The sequence below is a fragment of the Ursus americanus genome, chromosome 5 (genome assembly GCF_024610735.1).
Source record: "Ursus americanus isolate L20-20 chromosome 5, mUrsAme1.1.p, whole genome shotgun sequence".
Taxonomy (NCBI): Eukaryota; Metazoa; Chordata; class Mammalia; order Carnivora; family Ursidae; genus Ursus; species Ursus americanus.
Genome location: NC_142131.1, coordinates 29,498,834 through 29,520,946, shown reverse-complemented (window position 1 = coordinate 29,520,946; position 22,113 = coordinate 29,498,834). Strand labels below are relative to the sequence as shown.

The 22,113-nt window shown below is 41.6% G+C and overlaps 2 protein-coding genes and 1 long non-coding RNA gene across 9 annotated transcripts in view; 1 reads left to right on the top strand and 2 right to left on the bottom strand.

Annotated features, from left to right (window-relative positions):
• Positions 1 to 22,113, top strand: part of PDE8B (phosphodiesterase 8B) — a 248,116-nt gene that overhangs the window by 215,617 nt on the left and 10,386 nt on the right. For all 7 annotated transcript variants that reach the window (XM_045796423.2, XM_045796422.2, XM_045796421.2 and 4 more), the window contains exons 11-17: positions 2,118 to 2,160; positions 5,950 to 6,027; positions 15,606 to 15,682; positions 17,085 to 17,249; positions 19,619 to 19,664; positions 20,087 to 20,222; positions 21,096 to 21,294. In XM_045796423.2, coding sequence (XP_045652379.2) covers positions 2,118 to 2,160; positions 5,950 to 6,027; positions 15,606 to 15,682; positions 17,085 to 17,249; positions 19,619 to 19,664; positions 20,087 to 20,222; positions 21,096 to 21,294 — 744 coding nt within the window. The remainder of the gene's footprint in view (positions 1 to 2,117; positions 2,161 to 5,949; positions 6,028 to 15,605; positions 15,683 to 17,084; positions 17,250 to 19,618; positions 19,665 to 20,086; positions 20,223 to 21,095; positions 21,295 to 22,113) is intronic.
• On the bottom strand, positions 5,625 to 14,287 carry LOC148110065 (uncharacterized). The gene is made up of 2 exons (XR_015724463.1): positions 8,100 to 14,287; positions 5,625 to 7,578 (listed from the first exon to the last, which is right to left on the bottom strand). It is a non-coding gene; the product is annotated as an uncharacterized LOC148110065 (long non-coding RNA).
• Positions 20,217 to 22,113, bottom strand: part of WDR41 (WD repeat domain 41) — a 59,532-nt gene continuing 57,635 nt past the window's right edge. Inside the window, exon 14 of the transcript XR_015724462.1 lies at positions 20,217 to 20,701. The gene's annotated coding sequence lies outside the window, so the exon portion shown is untranslated. The remainder of the gene's footprint in view (positions 20,702 to 22,113) is intronic.

Here is a 22,113-nt window from a genome sequence, read left to right as displayed (position 1 = left end):
GAAAAACAAAAACACTCCCCAGACAGTTGTTGACATGGGGACATTGAATTATGATTGTTTGCTTTAGCATAGATGTGACAAAACATCGACAGCAGAGAGTCAAGCCTTCCCCAAAATTTCAAGGGAAATTATATTCCAAACAGCTGCCCTGCTCTCACACAGAGGCTGCTGTCCTCAGACCCCAGCTTCACAGGCCTGGGCCCAGAGCTTCCCTTCTGGGTTTTCCCTGTAGAGAGCACTGTGACAAAGAGAAAGTGGCTTTAGAGCCAGATGATTGGGTTGGAAATTGCGTGCTGTCGAGTACTAGCTGGGAGGCTCAGGCAAGTGAAACCTCAGTTTCCCCGTCTGTCAGAGGAATGAGGCCTTCCTCCTTTGCAGGGTATTGTCCTAACTAGCCTGATGGCACGTGTGAAGGTGCTAGCACACGGCAGACGTGTAGGAGATGGTGCTGTTGTGACGGGATAGCCACTCCATCTCTCTCCCTGCGCCACAGTCCTCAGGCCTAGGTTACCCGCCCCCCCAAGTTTGCCTACTGGAGAACAGCTGACTACAGAGCAGCTCTTTCCCTGATGACTTCCTCAGAGAGCGCAGATGAGAAATGAGAAAATAATTCTAGTGGAATCATTCATGGCAAGTTGTAAATGATTGGTGGGTTTAGACCTCCAAGAAAAAAAGTTGGAATTGTTGAAGAATGTTTCCATCCAAGTGAATCTTCAGTTGTAAAGGGGGTGGGGGAGGGGGTGGTATTCAGAAGAGGAACGGAGAGAACCTGAGCTCTGGGAAAGCCTAGCGCATCTCTCCTAAAGGAGAGCTGTATTGTGATTCGGAGAGAAAAGCTAAGTAGTTTAAGATTACTTGGTTCTGAGCCAACGCTGACTGAGAAAATAATTTGCAAGGCAAAGTTCTATTCATTTGGCACAGTATCAGAAATTCACACTGCACTTAGCAACTCTGTAGCAAATGGCCTTTATCTGGAAAGAAAAAACATAAAACCATTGTGCACAGAACTAACAAGGTCCCATAATTATGGGAAAAATGTGTCAGAGCCCTTACTCACATTTTGACCAAGATCTCACACAGGCCGTGTAATTGTTTCTGTAGTTATGTGGACTGGACTACGTGGCATGAGACAATAGAAAGCCCCCCCTTTTTTAACACTTCAGTGTTACGTGATTATTTTTCTGTGGTTGGGTCAAGCTGGAGTGGTGTACCTGTCATCTGATGCATAGGGAGCTTGCGGCTATTACAGTTGGTGTCGCTAAACCAAACTAACCTCCTTCAGAGTTAGCCCTGCACAGTCATCTGTCTTGTTGTTCAACTTGTCCCATTCGTTGACTGTGTACAAAGACTTGATTGTCCAAGCAACTGGAAATGGATGATTTAGCAGCAAAGGAACATGATTTTAAGCGTGACATAGCAAGACGCACCCCAATAACAGTGTCTTAGTTATAAACAGAAAACATGCAAGATCCCAAAGCAGGTTTATTATTTTCTAGTATTCACAACTTGATCATTTGACAGACATTTATTGAACATTAGCATAAAATCATTAGGACACACAAAAATTTGATAATGAGAAGGGACTAGGTGTTAAGCTGCATCCAAAGTTCCTATCTCTTTGTGAATAAATATTTTGTAAATCGACTCTGTCCATAACTGAGGAACACTTGAAGAGCTTTTTAGAGAGGTTTCTAAAAATCCTAGGCTTAAATTCAGATTACTTTTATACTACCGAAAAATTTTATAACATGTCTGAAATCTAAATAGGTTATATATTAGCCTTATAAAAAATTTTGTTACAGCGTTTTGTCTTTCCGCATTTCTGCAGTGGTCAAAATGGCCGCAGCTGAGTGGAGATGCGACGTCCTCGGTAGAAAGCACGTCCCGTGGGCGTCTCCTCGCTGTCCGGCGCGGGCAGTCTCTAAGTGTCTGACTGTAACAGAGCATTTGTAGTATTATCACCTGGTGTAAATCTTTCATCTGTTCATATTATCTGTGTCACTTCTTGATTCCTCGAATCTTCAGAGCTTTTTAATGAAATTGTTTGGCTGGAAATGTAGCAATGCCATATTTAAAATTTCTTTCTCTTGTTTCACCAAACTTTTGAACAACTTTAGCTTCACAAGCTTCATCGTGATTCAGGAGACAATTCTCAGACAGGTGAGAATACTTCCATTTCACTCTTACACACTCCAGGGGCTCTGGTGGGTTCAAGTCTGTAAATCGCTCTGAAGGAATCTAGACTGACACCACGCCGGCATCCGGATTGCTAAAACCCGCGTGCCGACACCGGAAGGCTGGAGAGCCGCAACAAAAGCAGGGCCTTTCAGAACTGCGGACTCTGGACGCACGGCAGCCTTTCCTACGGAATGCCTTCCCCTTCCTAGTTTCATTTCGCTGGCTAGAGAATTTGTAGGGCAAATAAACCCAGAAGAGAGACTGGCCCAGAAGTCCAGGGGAGACCCAATGTTGTTAAACCCTGGCCCGTCCACCCTGCCCTCGTAGCTCTCGGTGACCAGGTGGTTAGAAGGCACGACCTCCCTGTCCGGGAAGTCAAGAGCACCGAGGAACCACCTCAGTCCCCACTCCCTCGCTTTATACCTCAGGCTGTGCTCTGTCTGACCCTTTGTTTCCTCTACCCTCAAATGAAGGTTACACCAGATGACTATTGCATTTGAAAGGTCTGGAATTCTCTGATTATTAGAGGGGAAAAAACAGTCTGCTCTCAAAGATTTCAAATTCTTGTTCCTGCATACACACATGACCTTCTTTGCTCTGTTAGTGGTTTTCCCAGCCACTAATGCATAAGGTTAGACCCTGGGCTACAGTTTAGTCCCTCTCCTTGATTCTGGGATGGTCCATATTTTAACATAATCAGACTTAAGTTGATCCTTCTGAGTTTTAGTGTCTTTGCTTGTAAAACGAATTAACAGTGTCCATCTCGTTGTTGCTTGGAAGACTGAAGGAGAAAGTGTATATAATATCTAACAGTACCTAACATTTAACTGATGGGTATCGTCCTTCCATTCCCCTACCCTTTTCCTTACTCTCCCCTTCCCATTCCCTCCCTCAGGGTATGTCTCTGTCTCTCTGTCTCTGTCTCTCTCTGTCCCTCTTTGATGTTTTAGTTTATTTCTTGTATCGCTTATAGCAAGGGTAATATTTTAACTAACTTATGAGCTTTTGGGTGCCAAAAACGGTTGCATTTTCATACCCTTTACAGGGCCCAGCATTGCCTTGCACATAATAGACTCAAAAACATGCTCACGGAACATGGCTAAGTTGAAACTGTCCCATCTTACAAGACAGAGGTTCCACCATTTGACTAGCTCTTTGACTTTGAGCTACCTGCGCAGTCTCTCCTAGTTTACGTTTTCTCACGGGTAGAATGAGGATTACACTATGTAGCTTTCAGAATTGTTGTAATGATCATATAACTTCTATACTTAGAGATTGAAACACCATGTCTGGTGCAGAGCAGGGGCTCAGTCCATGATAGTTATTCTTTTAAAAATTGTGATATTATATCCCTATTTGTCATTGAATAAATTTATTTGAATCTCCTTTATCCTTATTTTCTCTAGTTTTTAAATTCATTCCACAAGATCAAGCATCTGTAGAGATAATGAATAATGAATTATTTGATTTAAATGGCCTTTAGGGAAGAATAATTTCTCCAAACTTTTAATAATTTCTATTGCTATATTCTCTTAGTTTTTAGCTGAGATAAAATCAGGAAGAATAAGCATTAGATATCTTTGAATAATTTCTAGTGAATGATTTAGAATTCAGCCAGCCAGCTGTGAGACTAACTTCCCTACTTTAGTTTTATTTAGAAACTAAATTTTAAGGAATTCTTGAGTTTTAAAAATCTTGGGTGTAATCTTAAATCTTTATTAAGTTAGATTTAATTTATTATATGGTAAATGAGTGTCAGGAGCATGAGATTATTAAGTCCCTCAAGAGGACTTAAAGTCCTTGAAGAGGTCTTGTGAGTGACCACTGTTAGTTTTTCAGGATTTGAAAGATGCTATGTGATCCTAACAGTGTCATTTAAAGTACTGCTACCCATGGATGTCTTGATAAATACTGAAACTCCTATCTAAGACCAGGAGAATTACAAAGGCAGAATCTGGAAGACAAAATGAGGCAAACGGACAGTGTAAATATTGTAAGTTATATAATTTGAGACGAGGCTGTATGGTTATGGTGTTCAGATCAACTTCATAATAGTTCCGGTTTTTACTTTATGTTGTATAAATATAATTTAGGTTTAGTTATTGATTTAACTTTTTTTAATTGAATCAGTTTTTAGGACACTAAATGGTTAAAAACGTGATCCAAAAGAAAGTATTTAAGACATATTTTGAAGTGAAAACAGCAAATAGTAGAACAATATTGTAACATGATCTCACGTGTGCCTAGAAAGAAGGTATAGCTGCAAATGAACAGATGTAATGAACACGGCTAGCCAGCACGCACCACATACTTACTGCATGGCAGGTGCCGTGCTAGCCGCTACCGTGGATTAACTCCGTTCTGTCTCCCGACAGCCTGTGAATGAGGTGCTGTGACCGTCTCCACTTGAGAGATGTGGATATTGAGACACAGAGAAATAACATTCCCAAGGTTACACACCTAGTAGATGGCATGGTGGAGGCTTGAACTTTGGCAGTTGGGCTCTGGAGGTCATTTTCTTTACTGTTCTCTCTTGTACCTTTTTCGGTGCTAATAGACAATCCTTAAAAGAGCATTATTGCATCTTTTTTTTTTTCTTTCTTTTTTGGAATATGAACATTGGAAATTTTTTTTTCTCTCTTGGAATATTGGTATCTGAGAAACATGTTCTCCCTGCTGAACCTGCACGTCTGCCTCCTGTCTTAGCCCAGTAAGGAGCAATTTGTGTAGGTTAAGTTTCTCTCCTCACCACTGGGTTACTCCATAGCATCCAGGGCCCTAAAGATGCACATGTCTGAAGCCAGATCTCTTGGTCCTGACTGGTAGCGTGCAACTGTGAGCTTCCGTCTTGGATTAATACGACAGCACATTCTGAGTGTTAAATTCAAAGTCAGCAAAGACTTAGGTAGAATTTAACTGCTTCCCCCCGCCCCCTCAGAAAATAGGGACAAAAGCAAGAGTTAAGTTATGAAAATTGTTGGGATTGAAAACATGCCTTCTCTTCTTTCCTGGGATTGGCAGTATGTCATTTGATGAAGTGACATCCTCAGGGGAACCTAGAAGACCATCTGGAGGTCTGAACTTTCGGAGGGCCCTTAAATTACTCCATATTAGTTTCTCAAATAAATTCAACTTTCTTTGCATTTCACTAGTATTTTATTTCCACAGATATCCCCGTAAAAGCCTTCCCCACCTGGTTACATTGTCCTTCTGGTTGAAATGAACCCCCCCAACATTTACTCCAATTTTTAATGTTTATTTCTTTAGAGATTTATTTATTTATCTTCGGGAGAGAAAGCGCACGCACACACGTGTGCAAGTGAGGGGCCAGAGTAGAGGGAAAGAATCTCAAGCAGACTCCCTACTGAGTGTGGAGCCCAGTGCAGGGCTGGATCTCATGACCTGAGATCATGACCTGAGGCAAAATCAAGAGTCAGACACTTAACCGACTGAGCCATCCAGGCACCCCTTTTAATGTTTATTTTTAAAAATGTATTTTATTAATGAAATTAAAAAGCCCTTGTTAATAAGCTCTGTTACCACGATATAATGGCATGCCACAAGAAAAGAGTATCGTTTTACAATTAATATGACTGATAATTTTGTGCTGATGCTTTGAAGAAAAAGTCGTTTGCTGTTCCTTGAGAATATTTTGTAGTGCTTAGAAAGGAACCTCATTTTCTTTAGATAATGAGGGGGAAATATGTCTAAATTTCACCTGTAAATAAGCGGAAAACTACTCACTTTCTGTTACTAATTTGAAATCCTTAGAGTCTCATTCACTCAGATACAAGAACAGAAGGAAAGAGTCCATTGATGTGAAATCGATATCCTCTCGAGGCAGTGATGGTAAGAAGTTTTTCAGATTTCCTTGACCTTTTTAAAGTATAAGATGATGACAGAGGAATACACTCAAGAACTTGTCAGCATACAAACAAAACCCCAAATAGTAGGGTTTTAATGAAACTTGCTTTCTGTCTCTATAAACTAAAAAATCTTAGGCCTTTTTATTCTTTCTTTACTTTTTACAGTCTGTCTTCTCTTTGAAATGATTCCATGCTTATTCCTTGATGGCCTAAAGTGTGTTGAGCCACATAACCACCAAGCAGCTCAGAGTTCTGATAGCTAGGTCGCTCTAGCGGCAGAGAGGGAACCCTAGAGTCCTGGCTTCCCAACTTCAATGCAAACCCAGTTTGCAGTGTACCTGTTACATACCCTAACCCTTCATAAAACGTCACAGAAGAATTGTGAGACAGAACTTTGCAGAAATCCTGCAAAGCAGAATTTACCAGAACATTATGTGAGTTCAGGCAGGCCTAAGTAATCATTTGGATTTGCAGGGCGATGGCAAAGTCAAAGATGACTCTGAAATTTCAGTCCTAGGTACCTGGGAAAAATGAGTAAGTTTCAAAAACAGGAGTCTCCATGTATGGCTAGGATGGGGACTTGAGAAAATGATGAGTTTTATTTTAGTGGAGATGGGAAGGAAGGTAAAATATAAGACAGGTATTCAGGGCTAGAAATATGGATTCAGGAGTCCTAGAGGTGACAGATGAAGCTGTGAGTAGGGGGAAATCTCTAAGGGGTGTGTGCGTGTGTGATGGAGACAGGGGAAGAGAAAGAGGAGAGAAAAGAAAAGAGGGTCTGAGTCCAAGACTTGAAAGCACACCTTCAGTGAGAGGAGAGGCAGGAGAAATAGGGCCCGTGAAGAGCACAGGAGAGCTGGCGGCGACCCAAGAACAAGAGGGGAGCAAGAGAAAGGAGATGGCCAGCAGTAGAAATGCTGCAGAGATCGGCGAGCTTAAAAACTGAGAACTAGTGAATTTCACATGTTCATTCTAGGGGCATGAGGAGGGGTGGTTAGTCACTGAGGTAGAGAGGAGAGAAGTAGGGTGGTAACTTCAGGGAGTAAACAGGAAGGGCAAGTGAAGGACTTTTCAATCGTTTGGGTCACAGTGCGAAACCTGAGTATGGGGGAAGTGGCGAAACTAGGACCGAAGACTCTAGAGACAAGATGAATAATTCATAGAGGAAGATGGATAAATCACAGGGCGTGCACAGGACTGGGGTGAAGAATGTAAAGCAAGATGTACATAGAACATTTTAGATGGGGAGGATAATGGATGAGAGAATTTGAACTGGGTTATCTCAATTTTCAGCGTAGAGTTTGAGATGGGATCATCATCTCTGCAGAACATGGAGAAGGCGGGGCTGCAGGGTGCAGAGGAGGGCCGCAGCAATGGCGGAGCAGCAGGAAGGCTCTCTTGATATTGGCTAGATTAAGGCACCACATCTGTAGCATGAGGATTTTATCCCTCCTGCCTGCCTCACAAGCAGTGGTAGGAAGATCTGATGAGAGCTTCTCTCCTCTGAATTTTCCACCCAACAAGTAAGCATTACCTGTTCAAAAAGAAAAAAAAAAAATTAAGATGGCTGAGTAGGATGACCCTTACCTTACCGCCTCCCATGGATATAGCTAGATAAAACCTTTACCAGTGCAAATAACCCAGGAAACAGCTCAAAGACTGGCAGAACAAACTCCACAGCTAAATGCAGAGAAGGGTCCGCATAGAGGAGAGTAGGAAGGGTGGAGACGTGTTTGGGAGTTAAACAGACCCCTGGGAGGGAAGGATGGCACAGAACTGGAATAGGGAAAAGAAAAGACCGTCATGCCAGGCACCCCAGGCACGGGGAATCCCCATAACATTTGGCTTTGAAAAACAGAAGGGCAAAATTTAGTGAGTTCTTAAAATTAGTGGGCTTAACATCTGGAACTTTAAAAATCAGTTGACCCTGAGATAGCCAGGAGGGTGGGAGGAAACCAAGTCCCTGCCCTTAAAGAGATAGCATAACAAACAGCCGCTCAGAAATAATAGCTTGAATAATGCCTGGGGTACACATGAAAGAGGTTGTTCACTAACCTCAGAAAGTGTGCTGGAGGGGCAGGGATCGTTGGAAGACTTCTCCTGAAACAAAAGAGGTGGCAGGCACCAAGTTCGTCTCCCAGTCCACAGCCTTGGTACGTGGACACCTGCGGGAACCAGAGCAGCGCCCACGCTCACTGCCTAGCTCGCTAACGGTGCATCTCCCCTTTGAGTTTTCTGGCAAACTCGCCCTCTCCAGCCAGGCCCCAGCTCCAGGTCTCTTCACACAGCAGACCCACACAAACTCAAACGTAGGGTCCACCCGAGTCAGAAAGGGATGTGCCTCTTCCCAATTCCTGGTGGCACAACTGGAAGGACAGTACCAGGCCTTAGGGCCCATCTCTGACAGATGTGGTTGTTGGAGGGGGCCCTTACTTGGAGCCCTAAGCCCCCTAAGCCTTGCCATTTTAAGCACAGGTGATGGACCCAAGCGGCTTGATTTGCCCAAGGCCACACTGAACCCCAGGGATTTGGAAGCAGAGGTGGCTCAGCTTTGTGGGCCCCCAGGGCACTCAGCAAATGAAGGCCATCAGAGGCTTGAGCAAGCTCAGCCTCAGCCCAGGGTTTCAGGTGCTGTCAAAGGAGGGCTGGGTTGGGTTAGTTGTACTGTGGACCTCCTATTCTCCTGTGAACCTGCTGCCTTCCAGTAGGCCCTTGGCCAGAGCCCATCCAAAGCAGTGCTACAAGGCTGGCAGGTGCAAGCAGCCCCAACATGGACCAGCACCACTCCAAAGTGACTCCTGCTCTGGGTAGAGGGGAAGATAAACACACATACCAGTTTGAGTGCAGCCCCAGCAGAGGGCTAGGGGCAGACATCTGGTCTGACTGCAAGCCCTGTCTGCCAAGAAAAGCTTCTCTGGGAACAACACAGGGAAAGTGCCCTGAAAGTCCGTGATCCTGCCTCTCTGGCATATGCCTGGCCTGATTCAACTCAAGCCCAAGGCAGCCCCAGACTGGCCCACTAACAACACCAGGGACCAAACCCCACCCACAATAGGCCAAGAGCTATTGCAGTCAACTGGACCAAAGGAAAAAGCAGCTCAGCCACAACAGTAGGGTGCGTACAACAAAGAGGAAAGACTCCTCAAGTGCCAGGTTCTGGTGAACAGGAGTCACTGCACTGCAGGGCACTGGAGGACCTCTCCTTCACAAGGCTCCTTTCAAAAGCAGGAGTTGTAACTGACTTTTCCTAATACATAGAAACAGACCCAGAAGGACAAAATGAGGAGACAGGAATATGTCCCAAACGAAAGAATAAGACAAAGTCATAGCAACAGAGCTAAACAAAACAGAGAAAAGAAATACGGCTGATAGAGAATTTAAAGTAATGGTCATAAAGATACTCACTGGACTTCAGAAAAGAGCGGAAGATCTCAGTTGAGACCCTTAAAGAAAAGATAAAAACCATAAAAAAGAACCACAGATGAAGAACTCAATAACTGAAATTAAAAATACACAAGATGGAATAAATACTAGACTAGAGGAAGCAGAGGAACAGATCAGCAACCTGGAGGACAGAGTAATAGAAAGCAATCAAGCTGAAGAGGAGAGACAACAAAATAATTAAAAAGGAAAACAGACTTAGGGAACTCAGTGACACCAATAAGCCTAATAACATTTGCATTATAGGGATCCCAGGAGGAGAAGAGAGAGAGAAGGAAGCAGAAAATGTATCTGAAGATATAATAGCTGAAAACTTCCTAAATTGGGGTAAGAAACAGAAAAAGTGATCCAGGAGGCACAGAGAGCCCCCAACAAAATCAACCCAAGGAGGTCAACACCAAGATGGATATTAATTGAAAATAACAAAAAGTAGTGAGAAAGGGAGAATTTTAAAAGCAGCAAGAGAAAAGAAAAACCATTACATACAAGGGAAACCCCATAAGGATATGAGCTGATTTTTCAGAAACTTTGCAGACCAGAAGAAAGTGGCTTGATATATTCAAAGTGCTGAAAGAAAAAAACCTGGAGCCAAGAATACTCTATCCAGCAAGGCTATCATTAAGAATAGGAGGAGAGAGTTTCTCAGACAAGCAAAAGTTAAAGGGATTCATCACCACTGAACCAGCCCTACAAGAAATGTTAGAGGGGAGTCTTTGAGTGGAAAGGAAAGACCATAAGCAAGAGTATGAAATGTAGGAAGCACAAAAGCAGCAAACCTAAGTATACATGTAAAACCCCGTCAAGGGAGTCCCAAAATAAAAGGACGTCACCATATTCCTAAAACATGGGAGTGAAGTTGAGGAGAAAAGAATGGGTTCATATTAAGTGACCATCAATTTAATATAGACTGCTGTGTGTATAAGATGTTACATATAAACCTGATGGTAACCACAAATCAAAAACCAGTAATAGGGGTGCCTGGGTGGCTCAGTCAGTTATGTATCTGACTCATAATTTCAGCTCAGGTCATGATCTCAGGGTCGTGAGATAAAGCCCACACTACCACATACTCCCACCCCTGGTGAGGCTCTGTGCTCAGTGGGTAGATATATTTTTTTTAGACTGAATTGATTTTAGATGAAATCCCTATCATAAATAGATTACATTAAGTAATCTCTGCTTGAAATTCTCTCCCTCCCTCTGCTCTTCCCCCCACCAGCTCATGTTCTCTCTCCCTAAAATAAATAAATCTTTTTTAAAAACCCAGTAATATGCAAAAAATAAAAAGGAATTCAAGTATATTATTAAAGAAAGCCAGCAAACCATAAGAGAAGAGAGAAGAGAAGAAAGGAACAGAGAAGAACCATAAAACAAGTAACAAAATGGCAGTAAGTACATACCTATAAATGATTACTTTGAACTAAACATTCCAATCAAAAGACATAAGATTATGGAATGGATAAAAAAACAAGACCCATCTATATGCTGCCTATAAGACACTCATTTCAGACCTAAAGACACATGCAGATGGAAAGTGAGGGGATGGAAAAGCATTTATCATGCAAATGGAAGTGGAAAAAAAAAAAAGCTGGGGTAAGGATGCCTATATTAGAAAAAAAAAATAGACTTTAAGACAAAGACTATAACAAGAGACGAAGATACTATATCATAAAGGGAACAATCCAACAAGAAGATAGAATAATTGTAAATAATTATGCATCCAATATGGGAGCACCCAAATACATAAAGCAGTTAATAACAAAGAAGTAATTGATGGTAATACAATAATTGTAGGGTATTTTGACACCCCACTTACATCAACAGACTGATCCAAGCAGAAAATCAATAAGGAAAGAGTGGCTTGGAATGACACACTGGCCCAGATGGATCTAACAGATATATTCAGAACATTCCATCCGAAAACAGCAGAATACACGTTCTTTTCAAGTGTAAATGGAACATTCTCCAGAAAAAATCACCAATTAGGCCGCAAAACAAATTTCAACAAATTCAAGAAGATCAAAGTCACACCATGCATCTTTTTTCAACCACAAGGCCTGAAAATAGAAATCAACCACATGAAAAAAGCTGAAAAGAACATAAATACATGAAGGTTAAATAACATGCTGCTAAGCAATGAATGGGTCCATTAAGAAATCAAATAGGAAATAAGAAAATGTATGTAGACAAATGAGAATGAAAGCATAATGGTCCAAAATCTTCAGGTACTGCAAAAGCAGTTCTAAGACGGAAGTTTATAGCAATACAGACCTACCTTAAGAAAGAAAAAAAATCTCAACCTAACATTACACCTAAAGGAGTTAGAACAGATCAAACTTAAAACCAGTAGAAGAAAAGAAATAATAGATTAGGGCAGAAATAAATGAAAACTAAAAAAGAAAAAAATAAATGAAACCAAGATATGGTTCTTTGAAAAGATCAACAGAATTGATAAGCCTCTACCCAGATTCAAAACAAAACAAAACTCAGAAATGAAAGAGTAGTAACAACCAAAACCACAGAAATATAAGAGAATATTATTAAAAATTATATGCCAACAAACTGGACAGCCTAGAAGAAATGGGTAAATTACTAGAAACATAGAACCTCACAAAACTGAATCAGGAAGAAATAGAAACCTTGAACAGACCAATTACCAGCAATGAAACTGAATCAGTAATCAAAAAATTCCCAACAAACAAAAGTTCAAGACCAGACAGCTTCACAGGTAAATTCTACCAATTATTTAAAGAAGAGTTAGTACCTATTCTTCTCAAATGACTCCAGAAAAATAGAAGAGGAAGGAAAACTTCCAAATTCATTCTATGAGAGTAATACCCTGAAACAAAAAACAGATACAAATGCTACAAAAAAAAAAGGGGGGGGAACTACAGGCCAATATCTCTTATGAACTTAGATGCAAAAATCCCCAAGTAAAACATTAGCAAAATGAATTCAACAGTGCATTAAAAAAATCATTCATCACAATCAAGTGGGATTTATTACTGGGATGCAAGGGGAGGTTCAATATTTGCAAATCAGTCAACATGATATATCAACAAGAGAAAGGATAAAAACCATGTAATTTCAATAGATTGGGAAAAAGCATCTGACAAAGTACAACCTGCATTCATGATGAACATAACATAACAAAGGACATATAAGAAACCCACAGGTAACAACGTACTCAATGCAGAAGAGTTTTTCCTCTAAAATCAGGTACAGGACAAGGATGTTCACTGTGACTTTTATTAAACCTAGTACTGGAAATACTAGCCACAGCAATCAGATAAGAAAAAGGAATAAAAGGCATCCAAAATCGTAAGGAAGAAGTAAAATTTTCACTATTTGCAAATGACATGATACTATATAGAGAAAACCCTAAAGACTCCACCCCCAAAAATTCTAGAACTGATAAATGAATTCAGCAAGGTCACAGGATAAAAAAATCAATGTATCTAAATCCTTTGCATTTCTATACACTACTAATGTAGCAGAAAGAGAAAGTAGGAAAACTGATATATAATTGCACCAAAAATAAAATATCTAGAATGAACTTAACCAAGGAGTTGAAAGATCTATACTCTGAAAAGTATATAACACTGATGAAAGAAACTGAAGATGACACAAATGAATGGAAAGATACCGCATACTCCTGGATTGGGGGAGCAAATATTATTAAAATGTCTATACTCCCCAAAGCATTCTACAGATTTAATGCAATCCCTATCAAAATACCAACATTTTTCACAGAAGTAGAATAAATAATCCTAAAATTTGTATGAAATCATAACAGACCACAAGTAGCCAAAGCAGTCTTGAAAAAGAACAACAGAACTGGAAGTATCACAATCCCAGATTTCAGGATATGCTACAAAGCTGTGGTAATCAAAATAGTATGGCACAAAACAGATATATTAATCAATGGAACAGGATAGAGAGCCCAGAAATAAACCTTTGATTATATAGTCAATTAATGTTTGATAAAGCAGGAAAGAATATGCAATGAGAAAAAGTCTCTTCAACAAATAGTGTTGGGGAAACCGGACAGCTACATGCAAAATAATGAAGCCGGGCACTTTCTCACACCATACACACAAACTCGAAATGGGTAAAACAGAGATGTGAGACCTCGAACCATAAAAATCCTGGAAGAGAGCAGAGGCAGTAATTGCTCTGACATTGGCCATAGAAGCATTTTTCTAAATATGTCTCCTGAGGCAAGGGAAATAAAAAGTAATCTATTCAGACTATACCAAGATTAAAAGTTTTTGCAAAGTAAAAGGAATAATCAAGAAACTAAATGACAACCTACTAAATGGGAGATGTTTGCAAATGCACCTATCCAATACAAGGTTAGTATCCAAATACATTAAAAAAAAAACACAACAACAAAAACACAAATAATCTGATTAAAAATGGGCAGAAGACATGACGGTGTTTATCCAGACAAGACATCCAGATGGTCAACAGTCAAATGAAAAAATGCTCAACATCACTCAGCATCAGGGGATATCATCTCAAACCTGTCCGAATGGCTAAAATTAGAAACATGAGGAGTAACAAGTTTTGGTGAGGATGTGGAGAAAAAGGAACCCTTGTGCACTGTTGGTGGGAATGCAGGTTGATGCAGCCATGGAAAAAAGTATGGAGGTTCCTCAAAGAATTACCATAAGATCCAGTAATGCCGCTACTGGGTCTTCACCTATAGAATACAAAAACACTGATTCAAAAAGATAAATGCACCCTTTTGGTTACTGCAGCATTATTTACAACAGACAAATTATGGAAGCTGCCCAAGTGTCCATTGATAGATGAATGGATTTAAAAAGATGTAATATATATATATATATATATATATACACACACATACATATATATATACACACACATATATGTGTGTATTACATGTAATATGTGTGTATATGTAATTGTGTGCATACATAATATGTAAGTTATGTGTAATGTGTGTATATGTAATGTGTGTGTATATTATGTGAAATATGTGTGTATATTATGTGTAATGTGTATGTGTGATGTGTGTGTATATTATGTGTATATATAATATACATTATATACACACAATGTAGTAAAAAGATAAAGGTGTAATATATATGTAATATATATCATATGATATTGATATTGATATATATGTATATATATACACATAGACACACAATGTAGTATTTCTCAGCCATAACAAAGCATGGAATCTTTCTGTTTGCAACCATGTGGATGGATCTGGAGAGTATAACGCGAAGTGAAATAAATCAGTCGGAAAGACAAACACTGTATGATTTCACTCATGTGGAATGTAAGAAGCAAATCAAAAAAAAAAAAACCCACAAAAAACAGAAAACAGACTCTTACTTATAGAGAACAAACTGGTGGCTACCAGAGGGGAGGCTGGTGGGGGGATGAGTGAAACAGGTGATGGAGACAAAGAGTACACTTACCATGATGAGCACTGCGTGATGTATAGAATTGTTGAATCACTATATGATACACCTGAAACTAACACTTTTTAAAACTGTACTGGAATTTTAAAAGAACAAAAAAGTAATTTCAAATTTAACTTAAAATGTTTCTATAAATTAGAGCTAGAACCATTACTGGGTTCTGGGTGTTAAGAACCTACGGGCTCAAGTAGGTCCAGCGCCTGGCCCTAATTACTACTGAGAGTGGACTCATTCATCTGCACCCCACCCTGACCGTGGCCTGTGCTTCCTCTCCCACACTGCAGTTATCCAGTTACACGGCCAACAGCTGGGGACTGAAAGTTAAGAGCTGCCAAAGTTGGGCTTCAGTGATTAATGGGAAAGTGAGATGGGGGCTCAGGATCCCCTTAACCTTCTCTGAAATTTCCCTTCTGGAACTGGGACTCATAAAACCTGCATGCAAATAAGGTTCCAGGCCAGAACACCCTTTCTAGACTTTGGCAAGTAGTGCCTGATCTCTCAGCGTTTTATGATTAAAAGATGGGCAAATCCTTTGCTTTGTGGAAGGCATTGGGGGAGTATTCCTATGAGAATCAGGTCCCCGGTCCATGAAGGGCTCCTTTGGTGCATTTAGCCAAGCTAAGCCACCAGAACCAGACACAACTTTCTTTATTCTCTTCAGCACCAAGCCTACAGAACCGTCGCTATCCATCCATGGCAAGGATCCATTCCATGACCATCGAGGCTCCCATCACAAAGGTGAGTGGCAGCTGCCGCCTCCACTCTGCAATCAGGGCTACCCGGCGCTGGGGTAATTTCTGGAGATAGTGATGAATGACTTACTACTGACACCATAGAGAGGAAACAGATATTAAATAAACACATAAATAAATTTGTACTTATAAATTGCAATGACTGTTAGTAAGGGTTCTTAGGGTTCTAACAATAGGGTTCTAAAAGAAAATTAGAGTACGGCCCTATTTATGTTGGGTGAGGTGATTAGGGAGAACTCTCTGTAGAGGAAATAATGTTTGAAGTAAGAACTGAAGCATGCAAGGATGGTAGAAGAAGAGGTGGGAGAAGAGAATTCTGGACAGCAAGCACATCAAGGGAAGAAGCAAAGAGATAAGAAAAGGGGGATTGGAGTATTTGAAGACCTGAAAGAAAGTGTGGGTGGCTAGAGCTTGGAGACTTGGCGGGGGGTAGGGGGGGAGAAGATGGTGACACGAAGCTGCCAGGAAGGGTTCATATTTTAGTTCTGTGCAGAAGAAATCACTGAAGAGTTTCAAGTGGGGGAGAGACATGATCAAGTAAGTTTATTGAAAAGAACACCCAGCTGCCATGAAGAGAATGGACTAGAAAATGGCAAGAATGAAAGAGAAGAGGCCAGTTACAGGCTTTTCCAGAATTCCAGGCCAAGAAGTGATGTTAATTGGACTAGAGTTACAGCAGTGGAGATAAAAATAAATAGATGAGGAAATATTTAGGGGTAGAATCAATTTAACTTGGTGATGAGTGACATTAGGAAAGTGGACAGAGAAATGGGGAAAACCGTTTGTCAGCTGGGACTTCCCAGGTTTTGGCTTTGAGCACAAGTGGACACGAGTATTGTTTTGCTCCAGTGTAGAAACCAGAGAAGGAGCTCTTGTCTTTGATTTTTCGTTCTGTTTGTTCACTTGCTTACTTTGGGGAGAAGTGAGCAATATCATGAATTTAGTTTGGGACACGTAAGTTAGGTATTTCAGCAGCGGGGTGGGCAGTTGACTATACAAACGTGTATAGTTTGTATACACATTTGAGAGTCCTTGGCATGTGGGTCATATGGGTCCCAAATCATGGAAACAGCTTGTCTCTGGAAGGACTGAAGAGAGAGAGAAGCCCAGCACCAGTCTCCAAGGAGCTGCAACCTGTAGAGAGAGCTAGAGAAGTATCGGCAAAGCAGTGGGAGAAAATGTAGCCTCCGAGGTGGGAGCACCACCAGGAGAGGGGGATGAATGGCTCGCCGCAGGAAGAATGGACCGGTTCCATGGAAACACGGATCATTTTGAACAATAAAATGTGTTACCAACTGGTTTCTTACTGTTTACAGGCATACGTTTAACTTTTGGGAATTAGAATCCTAATATCCTCAAATTTATTCTTTCTCTCTTTACTTCATTAGGTTATAAATATAATCAATGCAGCCCAAGAGAACAGCCCTGTCACAGTAGCAGAAGCCTTGGACAGAGTTTTAGAAATTTTACGGACCACAGAACTGTATTCCCCTCAGCTGGGTACCAAAGATGAAGATCCCCACACCAGCGATCTTGTTGGAGGCCTGATGACTGTGAGTGAGGAGGAAAACCCAGAAATGCAGGGGAAAGACATGAAGTGCCCTCCAGGGTACACAGAATATGTAACACAGAAACTGGTGCTTATAGTTGCAGAAACACCTGTCGTGTGGGCTAACGTCAGTATAACCAGAAGCATCTGCATCAGAATTTATGGGTAATATGTGCGGTGTAATTCAAGGAATTCTTGAATTTATCTTTCCATGAAGCTAACTGGCCACAGCAATGGGAGACAGTCCTTCAGAATCCTCGTTACCATAAAGAGCAGTAGGCAGTTGATCAAGGGTGAGGTAGGCACAGTGGAGCCGGTGTTGATGTCTTCCCCTCGACCTGGGGCAGTATTGGATTGAGGGTGATAGCTGAGTTCCCTTGGACTGCAGGCTCTTTGTATCACGAAAATGTTGTACTTAGACCACAGCACTAGTCCCCAAAAATCCTATAGAATCCTTTCTTTAAATCAAAGCTTATATAGAAGTTCCCTTTAGAATCCATAAAGGCAGAGCTGAGCTGTTCTGGCAACAAAGGGTGAGGGGAGGAGGGATGTACCCCTGCCAGCTCGCCAAGACCACCATCTCTAACCACCGAGAGCAGCTGATTTCTAAGGACTCCTGTGTTCTCATGTGTTTGCTGTGATCTATTTGGTAGTAATCATCCTCTCTCAGCAAGTGACTCCAGGAGTCATCTATGTGTTTTACTTTGGAAGGTTCTGTCCAGCCCTGTCACCAAATGCTGGGTTGACTGGCTTTATAGTCCATTCTCCTTGTTCCTGCTGTGAAGGTCATTAATGAGCCTGTAATTTGAGTGACCTCCTGTTGCTTTCCTGTCCCCGGGCTGGCCTTGGTTGTCCCATCCCAATGCAGTGTAGACTTCAGCCCTGGAGAACACTGAACACTGAGAGTTACCTACCCTCCTTCCCCCTGTTGGCGTACCATCTTGTGGTTCCTCTGCAGGTAAGGCTGTGAGGAACCAGTGTAGGGTTCCACCTACTTTTATTTGGTTTTAGGGAACCAGAAAAAGAAAGACAAAGCAAAAACAGTACCTTGTGATACCACCTTACAGGCAAGACAGTTGTAGCCATTGTTACTTAGCTATTGATAGCATTTTAAAAATTAAGATCTTGGCCTAAAGATCCAAGGAGTGAATTTAGGGGAGTCCTTCATTAATACTTATAAATTTTTAAAAAGATTTATTTATTTACTTTAAAGAGGGGGAGCACACGAGCAGTGCGGGGGGCAGAAGGAGAGAGAGAAGCAGACTCCCCACTGAGCACAAAGCCCTACGTGGGGCTCGATCTCAGGACCCTAAGATCATGACCTGAGCCAAAATCAAGAGTCGGGGGCTTCGGGCACCTGGGTGGCTCAGTTGGTTGAGCATCTGCCTTCGGCTTGGGTCATGATGCCAAGGTCCTGGGATAGAGCCCTGGGTTGGGCTCCCCTTGGGAGCCTGCTTCTCTGCCTGGCACTATGCCTACTTGTGTGCACGCTCTCTCTTGCTCTCTGTCAAATAAATAAATAAAATCTTTAAAAAAAAAAAAAGTTGGAGGTTTAAGTGACTGAGCCACCCAAGCACCCCTTTTCAATAATACTTTAAAACTTAGCGCACTTTCTAGAGAAACAATTATAAATGACTTTTAAGCAAAGATCTAAATAATTAGGTTCTCAAGGGTAGAAATCAGAGGGAAGGAAAAGGAGATGCAGGAACATCTGGGGCCTAGTTTAAGAGCCCAGTAAATGGAGATCATTGGAATTTTTTCCACTCTCTTAGGCTGTTCCCCACCAAAGATCTCAAATCCAGAAACTCTTCTTTAAAAGGCTAGTTGCAATGCCCTTGTTGCAAAACAGAAAATACAGTTGGGAAAAAATGTAGATATTGGTCAAATATCAGCCCACCCTTTTCAAGTCATCTTTACATTAAATCATCCCCCAAAATGTGGCCCATGACTTTGGTTCCCCAATATGTAAATGTAAGAACACAAGAATAACACAGTTCCTTTAAGGGTAAGTGGGGTCCCTTCAAAATAACCCACATCCAAAAGCAGGGCCCCTTCAGTAATTGCACAAATGTGCTTCAAGATGCCAGAAGACAAAGATGGCGTGAGACAAAAGGCAACCGAGACATCAGGTGTGAAACCTGAATGAAGTCCTATCTATTTTATTCTCAATTCTCCATCTCCTGGGGCTAATAGCTGTGGAAGGGAGAATATCCTCTGTCTTGTAGAAACTGTTCTCATTTAATTTTGAGCTTCAACTTGGAGTTCCAGATTGGGTTGTTAAGGATGCAGGTCTCTTAGACTAATGGAAGAAATGAAAGAAAAATGCTAAGAGCATGGAAAGCACACTTCTAACAGTAGCTTTCTTCATTCCAGGATGGCTTGAGAAGGTTGTCAGGAAACGAGTATGTATTCACTAAGAGTAAGTTGTCATCTGTCCACATTACGGTGATAACCGGTCTCCAACTTGGGCCTTCCACTGTGTTGGGAGTATTGTTTGGGGAGGGTCCTGGTGTTACTTTCTGTTGGTCTCACTGGAGTTCACGGCCTCTGTGGTCTGCATTTGAAACCAGGTCTCCTCATAAAAATTACTTCTTTGAGCACTGAGAATTGCAGATCTTTGTACATTTAAACACAGTTAAATGGAATAATTTATTTTCATTTCTTGTTGGGGGATCTGGAAGTTTCATAATGTAAGAGAAGAACCCCGATGTGAAAAATCTTCCTACCCGTAGAAGTTCAAGACTTCCTTTCTAGTAGTAACCATGAAGATGATGACAAATGCTCAGGGGCACTCAAGATTCTGCAATTAACCAGCCTCCCCAACCCCATCTGTTTGCTCAGATGTGCACCAGAGTCACAGTCACCTTGCGATGCCAATAACCATCAACGATGTCCCCCCTTGTATCGCTCAATTACTTGATAATGAGGAAAGTTGGGAGTTCAACATCTTTGAATTGGAAGCTGTTACACATAAAAGGTATGTGGCTTCTCTGGCTGCAGGTGGGGAAAGATTGATGGCCACGCTCAAGACTTTCACATCTGGAAACTTTGAGGGAGACGTGAGTTCTTGCCACAAGAAACTTCACAGGTTCTACCTGTCATGCCATGCTGGAATGTCGAACAAGCAGAGACTGTGGCCCCTGAGTGAGCTCCTTTATGGAGACAGAGTGGGTAAGATGTGGGATTAGCCTGGTGATGACCGAGGATGAGGACTTATCACGTGTCCTTTTCAGATTTATCCAGGTCATTCCTTTGTGCTAGTGACCCAAGAGTTCCAGGTACTCTCAGCCCCAAACTGTTGAAGTTCCACGTTACAAAATGAGTTTGAGAGCACCACAGACTGGACTTTGGATCTGTCCGGGAGGCAGGGAAAGATTGATTAACTCAGACGTCTTCTATAGTAGAAGGCGGCTTTCTCCTGGGGCTGTTGGTGTATGGGACGTGAGTGCTTCTCACCTGTACAGAAGTAACATGACTGTAAATGATAGCACTTTGCAGAGACCATTGTCCTTAGACTCAGTAGATGCAAAGGACGTGCAGAGCTTATGTGGAAGTAGAGATGGAGAGAGACTATCCGGGATCTATCTTGGCTGGCCTTCACTGAAGGCCGTACGACTTAAAGACAATCTAGAAATTGTATGTACTGATCGCCAGGAGGCACCTAGTTATAAAGAAATGACCGATGAGATGTCCTATCCCCTTCTAATTTGGGGAGGGGATATCTTTATGCCCTCGTGCATGTGAAGTAAAACAGCTCAAGAAAAATGTCTCTATTCCCCAGTGTCATCAAAGAAAGCAGTCTCTAGACCAGTGAACACAATGAATCAGGGTTTGTTTTCCTGTTTTCCAGGCCATTGGTTTACCTGGGCTTAAAGGTATTTTCTCGGTTTGGAGTATGTGAATTTTTACACTGCTCTGAAACTACTCTTCGGGCCTGGCTCCAAGTGATTGAAGCCAACTACCACTCCTCCAATGCCTACCATAACTCCACCCATGCCGCCGATGTCCTGCACGCCACTGCTTTCTTCCTTGGAAAGGAACGAGTGAAGGTACATCCAAGAGCTCAATCTTACTAAATATATGAGGCAAATAGCTCATTGATTTATATATATATAAACTGCAACCAATCTGACAGTTTTGAGTTATCAGATTAACTGGTCATGTTGGTGGTGTAAAGACAGGGCCTTTTCCCTCCCCCAGATGCCTAAAGTAATTATTGATGTCACTGCAGAGACTCCTTTGCATGCCTGGTCGATTCATGAACCCATTCTCCAAGTATTCACAAGGAGCCCTTTGTTGAGGGATGGAGGACAGAACTTAATTATTACAGCAAATGGTTACTCGGTCTAGAGGTTACATTTTAGGATCCGAATTTGGCCAGTGGCGTATTATAATCCAGACAGTAATGAGCCATCCCACATTTTACTGATCATATATATTTATGTGTGTGTGTGTGTTGTGTAGGTGTGAATGTGTGTATCATATATTGATGACTTACAGAATTCTGAGAGAGTTCCATGTCCCTTAATCTTACTTAGACGTCAGTAGTGTCATGTACAGGTGCTGATTTATAGGACAGCCCTATGCACACCCCACATACAGCTGGCAAGAGCTCCCCTTCTCCCCTCCTTCCCAACTACCCTCACTTGCACAGTGAAGCTTATAATTCTTTTGTTACAATTAGAACTGAAGCTTGAAACGTAGATGCCCCTGGGAGAATTGCTATTTAGAGACTGAAATTCATATCAATCTGCAATGGCCTGACATGAGATCATTTCCTTATTCTGAAGACCCTGGGTACACAGAAGAGTGGCAGTGGGTCAGCTATAGGGGGAGCAAAAATGGCACCAAAATGGGGAGAGTTTGCC